Genomic DNA, 11,928 nt, shown 5'->3' with positions numbered 1-11,928 from the left:
TACAACTACACTTTTATATGTTTACAAAATTTACACATTCAATTTTGTGAATTTTAACTAACTGAATCCATCGAAATAAAGATTAAATGTTTTATATAATTATGAAACAAGTTAAATGAAGATTTGTCATTTTTTTTAAATTAGAAGTAACATCCTAGTAAACAGAAAGCTAAAATAAAATCTAACTAACATAGAAGGAAAAATTACATAATTTTTTTAATTGAATAATATATAAGGAAGCAAGAAATATTAATCACAGAAAAAATAAAAAGATAACATAATGCTTATTATTAGCATAACAAAACAAAAACATTCCAAAAGGACAATGAATATTTGAAATAGAGAACCGCTACCAAACCTGTTTATCTATACCGATAATTTTTGGTTTACATAATTTTTTTTTTTTAATTTGGCTCTCATTTAATATATCTCATTTAATTTTTGGTTTACATAATTTTTTTTTTCAATTTGACTCTTATTTAATATATCTCATTTTATTAATAGAATGAATTACTACGTGATTTTATATTTTCACATTTTTACACAAAATCTCACATATCAAATAAAATAATATTTACTTTTAATTATTCTTTACACTTCCTTTTTTTCTTTTCAATTTCGACTTATCTAAAATTATTTTTGTATGTTTATTAAATTTTTATCATTCTAAAAATTGAGTAAAAAAAATGAAGAGACTATTTACATCTCATGTTTATATTTATTGTTATTTTAATAAATATCCATTGACCATTTTATTTAGTTAATTTTTCTGGCTGTTTCTCGTAAAAATGGCATCTATAGAATCTTGATTGGTGATGAAATACTTTTTCCAAAGAAAAAGAAGATTCTCTCATTCTTCATGAAAATAAAGTATCTCTCCAAGAAAAAGCAAAGAAGGTGCTAGCACCTATACACAAAAGTATAACTTCTATCTTGCATGGATCACAATATCTTGGCTAGTTTCTTCACGCCAAGAGTAATATTAGAAGAATTTTTTTCATTACATTGCTACTAAAGCCCATTTTACAACTATATTTTTGTAGCTAAGTTTCACGAAAAGAATATGTTTTTCTTGCTGCAAACTGCAGAGCTTTTGTTAATGTCGAATGAATAGCCACATTGGATGACATAAGTGACATATCAGAACATTCAACCTTCTAAAAACACAGCAATGGTGGGTTCTCATGGTCAATTCAAGAAAAAGAAAAGTTTGCCTATTGAAACCACATTTAACCTTCCTACTGATATACCAGTTTGGCCACCAGGTAGCATTATTCAATAATGCATATCTTCATTTCTTTTCTATGTACTCTGTAATAAGATCAGAAAGATGGCTAATATTTCTGATTCATTTGGTTATGGTAATTTTTTGTGATGGGTTTGGCTTGTCATGGATTTCGTAGGTGGTGGATTTGCAAGTGGCATCATTGACCTTGGTGGTGGGTTGCTAGTGTCACAAATCACAACATTCAACAAAGTTTGGACTACCTTTGAAGGTGGACCAAATAATCTTGGGGCCACTTTTTTTGAACCAACAGGTTTATCTCAAGGGTTCTTTATGCTAGGATGTTACTGCCAACCGAACAACATGCCTCTTCATGGTTGGGTTCTTGTGGGGAAAGATAACTCTTCAATCTCTAATGGAGCTTTAGCCAAACCAGTTGATTACAAACTGGTTTGGACCACAAGCTCCTTGAAAATAAAGCAAGATGGAGAAGGTTATATCTGGTTACCAATAGCCCCTGATGAGTACAAACCTGTGGGATATGTTGTCACCACCTCACAAGAGAAGCCTTCTCTTGACAAAATCAGGTGTGTTAGATCAGACCTCACTGATGAATGCACAACATACCATTCAAAGAAGCTTTGGAGAACACAAAACAAGAGGTTTAATGTGTTTGATGTTAGACCAATGAAGAGAAGCATTGAAGCTCAAGGTGTAAGTGTAGGAACCTTCCTAGCTCAAAGTGGAGGAGGGGCAAACTCCAAACCTTTACCTATAGTTTGTTTGAAAAACACAAAGGCTAAATTTTCCTACATGCCCAATTTCTCCCAAGTTGAGGCAATGATCAAGGCCTATTCTCCATACATGTACTTGCATCCTATGGAAGAGTACCTCCCTTCTTCTGTGGATTGGTTTTTCACCAATGGGGCAGTGCTAATTGAGAAAAGAAAGGGTGTCATAAGGGAGAGTGCAATAGAACCAAATGGGTCAAACCTTCCCCAAGGTGGTTCCAATGATGAGGAAGTTACCTATTGGTTGGACCTTCCTTTGGATGAAACCAAGAGAGTTAAAGTAAAGCAAGGAGATTTGGCAAGTTCACAAGCTTATGTTCATGTTAAACCAATGATGGGTGGGACTTTCACAGACATTGCCATGTGGGTCTTCTACCCATTCAATGGGGGAGCAAAGGCAAAAGTGGCATGCACCAACATTCCACTAAGGACAAAGGGGGAACATGTTGGGGATTGGGAGCATGTGACATTAAGGGTAAGCAACTTGAATGGAGAACTATGGAAGGTTTATTTTTCACAGCACAGTAGGGGTAAATGGGTGGATGCAAGTGAGTTGGAGTTCCAAAATGGCAATAGGGTTGTGGCTTATTCTTCCTTGCATGGGCATGCTTTGTTCCCAAAACCTGGGGTTGTGATGCAGGGGATGAGAAGGTTTGGTGTAAGGAATGATGCTGCTAAAAGTGATGCAGTGATGGATATGGCAAATGGGTTTGAAATAGTTGGAGCTGAATATTTGGGGTCAGAAATTAGGGAGCCACCATGGTTAAATTATTGGATGAATTGGGGTCCAAAGAATGGACCAAAGGGTCCAAAGCAGAAGGATAGCTGGAAAGGAGATGAAAGGTGAATATTGTTACCCAATTATTCCAAAAACACAATAAAAGAAATTTATCAAAATCAAAATCTATCCAAATGAAACTTCTCTTTCTTTTTTTTATCTATTTTTTTTTCTTCATCCACTTAGTTAGGATTTTAGATCAAAAATAAAAACTAGAATCACTTATTATATTTAAATATAATATATGTATTGTAGAGTTATTTTACAACCAATAAACCTAAATATTATTTTGTAAATATTGTTTTATAACAATAATTAATAGAACAATTTATAACATGTTATTTTATTTAATAATATTTACTGTAAAATATTTAAACTTTTTAAAAGAAAATGTAAATGTTTTAGCAAAAACAAAAACTAATGAGGATCATAAAATATTAGTTCGATTAGATTAACAAACTTATATTTAATTTAATAACTAAATAAAAACATCACAAAAAAAAAATATTTAAAAAATTTAAGCAAAACTTTTTCACGTGCTATACATAGGAACATAGTCCTATACAACACAAACCACAAAGGGTAAGCTAACAACTAAAAAATTTCATAATATACCAATAATATGTTATATAATGAAAGTCACATTTTACATTCACTTGTTATATTTGCATCAAATTCTATTTTGATAACATCCAAATTTACTTATATAGTCCGATTTTTTTTCTAATGAAATATAAGTATTGATTGTCTTTTATTTCTAATTTTTTATGTAAATACTTATTCCTAAAAAATTAGAACAATAATTAATATATAATTATCTTATAGGTTCACAATCAAAGTTGATAACAATGAATAACAATTGTTCAATTATGTCTAAAATAAGATACAAAATTGAACACAATGTAATATCTTCAAGATTTCTTTTTCTTCTAAAAATTATTCTGGAATCCATTCGGTACTCAAATATAGTTTACTAGAAAAATGAGAATAACATTCAAACTAAATATGTCAAAGATTAGGAGCTTGTTCGACAACAACATTAGGTCAAGATTAGGTAACGTTAGGTTGAACTTCAGGTCTTACATGATTATTTGAACATATTCGTAGCGATTGTGTTGTTTTTTGCAAGATTTTTCAAATAATACTTAAAGGGATAACATTGTGGCATTACAATTACCACCTAATTTAATTGATTCATTTCTAACCTTCTCTAAAAAGTTCAAAGCTCAACTTGTGCTAAACCAACCACATGTAGGTAGCTCAATGACCCTTGAAAACATAAAATAATGGGAGAATGAACTCCTTATAGAGAGACTCGTAGTCATATCTCTCATAGTACCAAGTCTGAATAACAGTAAATCATGCATACCAGGAGAGATAAGTACTGTCAACTATCAAAGAAATTGTGCAAAGAATGTCGCAACCGAGATCATGATAGCAAAACGACAAAAAAAAATTGAAAAACAAAAAGAATGATTCACCATCTTACTTTATTATAGAAAACTACGAAAAAACTAAAAAAAAAGATGGTATGTGAAACCGTATTAAGGTTCTGGAAATCGGTTACACATAGAAAATATATTAGCACCTTACAACTCTCATCCAAAGAGTCTTAACTAAATACGTGAAATGAATGTTTCAAAATGTTTAATTTTTCCAAAAAATAGAAACGAAAAACATAAATAAAATATATTTTGAATTTTTTATTTAGGTGCGACAAGGATTAAACTTGATCTACAATGTATTTCCATTTAAAAAAAAAAATCAGAAATTACATTGTGAAGATTAAAGATGTTTTTTTAAAAGGATTGAAGCTGTATGAGCTAGGCTTCTTGAAAAAGTGAGTCCAAAAATATTAAGTTTGCTCCTACGTATTTTCGTTAACAACGAAAAAACAAGAATCACGTAATTTTCAGTTAAAGATTTTTCCTGTTTGTGTTAATATTTTTTTAAAAAAAATTTATACTTTTTTGTATTTTTGTAATTTTTTTTTATGATTTACGTTGTTTAACATATGAGATAGGACGAGCGGGCATGCTCAAGACGCTTTACAGAATCATACTTTCGAGTAAATTTTCTTCCAAAAAATATATTTTTAAATTTTTATTTTAAAAAATGAATTATTTTTATTAAATTACAGTTGATGCGTGCGGTCGTACGAATATCTAAAATTCGTGGAACAAAATTATTTATTTATCAAACGACATATTTTAAATAATAAGCAATAGGTATAAGATGATGAGTGCAGTCATACGGATACCTAAACGACTTTTAGTATAAAAAGGTAATGTAAATTACACGATTACATTATATAAATCAATGTAAACGAAATGAAATTAAATGTATTTATTTTTAATAAAATGATTAGCATGGTAGTGGAAATAACAAAAATAAAACAAATTGGGCCTAAATATCAAGGTCCAATACTTGAAATATGTACCGGTATGGACGAGGCCGACACGTGAACTCCTGGACCGAGATCCACTTGGCTGCCCGAGACCTGATCTACCTGACCAAGACCAGGGGACTCTGGTCGAGTCCTGAGATTTTTGGCCGTGTCCTGAGAGTCTTGGCCGAGGCGACTGAGACCTAAGAGACTTGGTCGAAGCTAGGCAAGCTTGGTCGAGACGAGTAGAATCACCACGGCCGACTGATCGACCCATACTACCGTTAACGCTCAAACCAATGTCAGTGAAGCTAATCCGTTATTAAGAATTAGGTAATACAACCCTAAGCAAGACCCACTCCGCTAATCAGGTCCAACAAGGTAAGCCCATTAGAATAATATAAATAACACACATCCCAAGGAGAAAGGTACGTCATTTATTCCTGTTCACCTACCAGAGCACTGATCACCCGCTTTACTGACTTGAGCATCGGAGTGCCTTTGCAGGTACCCCCATGCGGTGTTCACCTAAGACCGAGTGTCGAAGGAGAAGTAGGAGGACAAGGAGAACCTCAGTTCATCACCCATCAACCTGACCGACCGAAGGAAGGAGAAGAAGACTTCAATAGTTCTCTAGGTCACATCTCCCTAGTAGGAACAAAATACAAATGATGTAAAAAAAACAAATGCAAACCAAGATGCCCCACACATGGCTCCTTCTTCCTGCACTTCCACACCTTCTTGTGCCACCCTCATAAGTTTTTTGTATTTCAAAAATACCCTTTTTAATATTCTAGATTACATAATCTCGAAGTCTTTTTCTAGATCCAGAATTAGCTTTCGGATCAAGTAATCCGAAAGCCTTTTGTGATTAGCTTCCGGATTACATAATCCAGAAGTTTTTTCTATACATAAGATTAGCTTCCGAATTATGTAATCCGTAAGCCTTTTTTTTTCATATGGGTGATTAGCTTTCGGATTACATAATTTGTAAGTCTTTTCTAAATATGAAATTGACTTTTAGATTATGTAATCCGGAATATATTCGGATTACATAATTTATAGGCTTATTTCAAATCCAAAAAAGAGTTCCTAAGTTTATAAATCTAAAGAACACTTCCAGATCCAAAAATATCTTTCGAATTATGTATGAGGGTGGCACAAAAAATGATAAAACAGTATTTTTCACATTTAGTATGAGAGTAACGCAATAAGGTATGGAGGTGTAGGAAGAAAGAGTCCCACACATGCATGTACCCATTTAAGATTAAAAAAACCGTGGGACCCTTTCTCACTCTCTTTTGCCATGTGACCTTCCTCTCAATTTCTTAATTTTGAATTTTCATGCACTTAATTTGCTATGTGATCTTATACTTAGGGGGTTTATACTCACTTTTGAGCTACATCCTCATTTACATAGAAAAAAGAAAGCAAAAACAATTCCAGCGAGCAAAACTCTTCATCTAATTAAGGAACGATACCAAGTTATGATGTAAACCTTAGAATGTTAATAGGATATTAAGAAAGGTGTAGAAAACTAAAAAACTCATGGAAAAGGAAACAACAAATAGGGCAAACATGATATTATTATATGAAAACTTGCGGCATGTTTCATACAAAGAAAAAAAATAAGAATAAGTTGTAAAATAAAATGAAAAAGGGGTTGTGATTTAGAAATGAAGAAGAACATATCATTTTGGTGGTGAATCTTAAACAATAAGTGTTGTAAAAGTTTCTCAAAACAAGAATCAATATAATATAAATGTAGAGAACTCTTAAATCTCTTAAGGTTGGACTCCCAAAAGATAATTTTATTCAATCTTCAAAAAGAATTTACAAATAGGAGATCTCTTATATAGGCAGATATTTTAGTTTATGAAGAAAAAATTATCTTTAAAAATAAATAATTAAAACAAATATTAAAATAATAAATAAATATTCATATATTATTATATTATTTTAATAATATATTGAAATCAATTATTTTATTTGATATTAAAATTTAAATTAATTTATTATTACTTTAAAACATAACTTTTTATATATAAAATTTATAATAATTTTTTTTTAATTTTGTTTACATTTTTAAAAATTATTTTTTACATTAAATATTTTACTAATTGAAAAAAATTAAAATTTTAATTACACCAAACACATTATTCACAAATTTTTTATAATTTTTTTTTTCATTTTTACTCTATTTAACTTAATCTAAACGATCTAACTTATACATTTTACTACTGCCTCAGTCGTACAAACAAAACATTAACTAAAGTTTTTTTTTTCTTTATTCTTCTGAAATTAAGGGCATTGTTGTGAATTCATTATTTTTGACCATGGTAGACAAGTAGACCTTACAAAGCTCCACTTTTGGGTTATTTGTACACTCTGCTGCTGTTTTCCTCATTCCCTTTTCTGCTTCCTAAGTTGGTGGAAGAACATCAAATAAGAGCTCAACTTCTTCGCACAATAGACAAGTACACTCACTTTCATATCATTCTGCCTTCTTTTTTCTAGAGATGATATTGCACTTTAAATGCTGAATGCTGTTTGTTTTCTCAGTTTTTATTTTTTTGGTTTTTGCAGTATAATATATATGTAGTAGTTCATCACTTTCTGATAGAGTTTGTTCCTCCATTATGCAAAAAGAAGGTACTCGTTTCTTTCACACCCTCCTGAGATATTTCATAATCTTTTCCATGCTCTCTTTCCAATTTGCTTTTCTTCATCTAGAATACATTGAAAATGAAACTTGTCTCTGTTCGATCATAGTGAAAGGTTCTTCCAATTAAAATTCAAATAGAATTTGAGTGAGAAAGATGAAAATGCTTATGCAAACTTGATCACGTAAATGGTAGAAATTACTTGATAATTAAGTTTAGAGTTTTTGCTTATCTGCATTCCTTGACTTTTTTGGTGAAGAAACCTACTCCAAATTAAATAACCAATTGATCAAAGTGTATTAGCAGAAAATATCCAAGTCTAACTTTATTAGAGATATAGAGTCCAAAAAAAGTGAAGGACAACTTTCATTCCGCAAATTATAACTAAATTTATAATCTATCATATAATCACATTTTATCTTAAATTCATTAAAAATATTGTTTACTATATTATTCGTGTATAATGTTGAAATAGGAAAAATCAAATTCTAGAACTCGAACCCAAGCAATGGAAGAAATATTTTTCCAACTTTTTATTTTACCTTTTAAAAGCTTTGACCTATGAATATGTTTTGACAATGAATATTAAAAAACTGGTTATTAAGATTTTATTTTAGCCAATATATAAAAAGTTAGGAAGTCATGGTTGTGAAATATTCCTTCATAGTTGTGTGAATTGATGGTGACATGAGTGGTGTATCTCCAGTATACGTGGATTATGTTTTGACATAGAAATGGTACCAAGTTGTCTGCCATACAAGAAATAAAAGCGAGTATTACAAAACAGTTAAAAATAAAATAAAATATTTAGTTAGGAAAGAAAAACATATAGCCTATTAAACATATTGGAAGTATAGCATGTACTACTCATACCTAGTAAAAGAAAACAAGGCACATCATTAAAACAAGTTACAAAATTTACTTCTTCTCAATTTTAAACCTACATATAAGTTTCACTATCAAGAAATACTAGATCATCTACAAAATAATATTTCTATATCAATTATTTAAATTATTCACTTTACAATTCGACGTATAGATTTGAGTTCCCACGTATTTTTTATGCATTGGAGAAAAAGAATGAGATATAGAGAATGACTCATTCTTTAAAACCCAATATTCTTAATAGTAATGAGTTAGACGAAAAAAGAGGGAATGAGGATGGTCTTGGTTCCCAACTCTTCCTTTTTTAATTCTCCTTGATCTTTCAAATTTTTTCTTAATAGAAAAGTACAAAAACTCTCACACAATATAAGAAAAGATTAGAAAAATTTATAAGTATGTGAAGGGAATAACATATATATTATAGGTGTGATCATTGTCGATGAATATTAATGATGTTTTGAGAGGGGGGAAAGGATGCATGAAAGTGGTTCACTAAGTGGAGCATGGTGAGACTGAGTTGTAATGTCAAACAGGCTGTTGATGAAGGATAAAGAGAATTGATAAGAAGAAGAAACCAAATAAGAGAATCAAGTGGGTCTAGTTATGTCTCCTCACTTTGCATTCATGCATCTTCACTTTCATGGAGTTTTGTGTAATAGGAGTGTAGGACATTTACGGTAACGGTACGGTATGAATAAAACCAAATACATGCATTTCTAGCTCCATTATTTACTCCCACTTTGTATAATGTTTTAGGATTTTTTAAGGTTTTTTCTTCCTATGTTTGCTGGTGGACTTTCTCGCTGGTTGATTCTGGTGAGAAGTTTCACCTTCGATCTGTCTCATTTGAAATCTGTTCTACGTCTTCTTGTTGTACTGGAACGTGACTTCGTTGAAATATAGACGACACTACCTATTGATCACACTCCGACAATCAAGTCAGTGAGAGTTATTAAAAACAAATAAGTATTCAGTTTCAGTCTAAAAAATAACATACTTTTACCGGAGGACTCAAGCCCCTTTTATAACTAATTTTATAACAACTTTCTTTCATGAGAATCTTATCTCTACTTAAAGCACAACATAACAACAGAAAAACCAACGGGACACCACTTCAGGTGCTAATAACCTTATTTTAATATATAACAAAAATATTACTTTAATTAGCCTCTAACTATTTACCAATATAACTGGGTCAAACTCGTGACCCACCCTTTAGACCCAACAACCGAGCTGACCTACGCATGTTCGTACACCGAGTATCCGAACATCTGTCCAAAATATATATATATATATATATATATATATAATTAGCTATATTTTTTAAAATATCATATTTATATATGAGACATACATTCCACTCAATTTCATAAAATTAACTCATTACAAAACACACTTTTATATACATTTCATCAAAACAACTCATTTATAGAACACATATATACTTGTGTTAAAGAATTTTAACTATATACAATTGTTAATTTTTTAAAATTACTTAACATTTATACAATTATATATTATTTAATATAATATAATTATTTCTTAATTGAATATATATATATATATATATATATATATATATTCTTTTGATAATTAATCATTGATAATATCATATTTCCTTAATTAAAATTTTTATTTTAAAAAAAATATTTAATTAATATTTAAAACAATACAAATACATATATATTTATTATCCGACAACACAAATTTTATATTTATCAAATAATAGACAAAAATAAATGCAAATTTTACTTAAAAAATTGAAGGAAAAATATAATAATCAAATGGTCAGCCACTTCACATTCCATGTATGTATAAGGCAGTGTTGGTCGGAATATGTTGTGGTGCCACACCAATCCTCCACCTGTGTTTGACAAGATGAATAAAAATATATAATAGGAAAGATGCAGAATAATATGAAAAAAAGAGTAATTTAAAATAATTGTGGTGCATCATAGACTGCATGCAGTTTAGAATAGTAATATTGCATGCATTTTGATTCTTGTTGACAAAACAAAAGGGACAAGATAAAGACTTGAATAATAGTTTGACAGCATTGGACTATAAACTATATATACCCTATGTTTTCTTGTTTTGACTTGATGGAGTATAAGTGGTAAGATATATTATCTAGTGTTTATTGGAGCAAATGAGATCCTAGGTTCATGTTGGTGTCCATTTGGAATAATCCTAGGCTTTGACTATTACGAGTTTCAATTTTGAGGTTATTTCTTTCTTTCAATTTTTTAAGTTCCTTGTCAAAGTTTGATGGTAAATAACCGTTTTTCAAAGGTAAAATATGATTTTGTATACATATGTCCATCACTCTTATTTTCAATACAACCATACACTATTTGAGAAAAAAAAATTATCAGAAAATATATATATTTATAGAAAATTTAAGATTATCTCAATCCTTATATAGAAATTGTGTTGAATATGTAACTATTGGCACATAAAAATTCAATATTTTCAAGCATGAAGTTAAACCACTTGTCAAGTAATTGAGTTAAACTATGAAATTAGCTTGATTAGTCATGAAAAAATATTTTTTTTATTTAAATTAATTTTATAAATATATTTTAATTTTTTGGAGTTTATTCTATGATCTGCCATATTCACTCTAAGTTAAGATGGATAAAGAAACTTGGTCATTTTTAATTCAAAGTTTAATTTGATCTAACTTATTTTCAAGAAATTGGTAGTCTAGTACATTTTGTTAGGATGTTTTGTTTTGTAGTCTTCAACCAATTATGATGATTACATTAACCATGACAACATTACGTACCAATGTGTTTGTTACACTTTGAAGAAATAAAAAGAAAATAGACAAAAAAAAATAACGAAAGAAAAGTACGATGAAAATATGGAATTATTTGATGAAAAAATAGTGTAAAATAATTTTTAAAATTATTTAATTTTAAAAAAAATAGATATTTTTTTATTATAAAAACATATCACAGAAAAACTAATTGAATAGTCAAGGAAGGTAATTATATTGATTTTGTTGTGCTGCATTGTTTTTAGTCTCATTCACATTTTCAATGTAAAAAAGAAAGTTATTGTAAGTATTTTTACATTGTGCTTGTGTATATTGTGTATCGATTATGAATTTTGATTTAATTTTTTTTATTGAAAATAAAGAATATTAATGAATGAGAGTATTAAGGATAGTCTAAATACAAAAATTTCAATCCATT

The 11,928-nt window shown here is 29.7% G+C and overlaps 1 protein-coding gene across 1 annotated transcript; it reads left to right on the top strand.

Moving 5' to 3' along the window:
* Nucleotides 1–956: 956 nt before the first annotated feature.
* On the top strand, nt 957–3,148 carry LOC137834931 (hypothetical protein At1g04090). The gene is made up of 2 exons (XM_068643179.2): nt 957–1,265; nt 1,404–3,148. Exons 1-2 carry the CDS (start codon nt 1,172–1,174, stop codon nt 2,861–2,863), a joined length of 1,554 nt encoding a protein of 517 aa, XP_068499280.1. The 5' UTR covers nt 957–1,171; the 3' UTR covers nt 2,864–3,148.
* The last annotated feature ends 8,780 nt before the right edge of the window (nt 3,149–11,928 follow it).

The sequence above is a fragment of the Phaseolus vulgaris genome, chromosome 5 (genome assembly GCF_051622355.1).
Source record: "Phaseolus vulgaris cultivar YP4 chromosome 5, ASM5162235v1, whole genome shotgun sequence".
Taxonomy (NCBI): Eukaryota; Viridiplantae; Streptophyta; class Magnoliopsida; order Fabales; family Fabaceae; genus Phaseolus; species Phaseolus vulgaris.
This window is presented reverse-complemented; position numbering and strand designations above follow the sequence as displayed.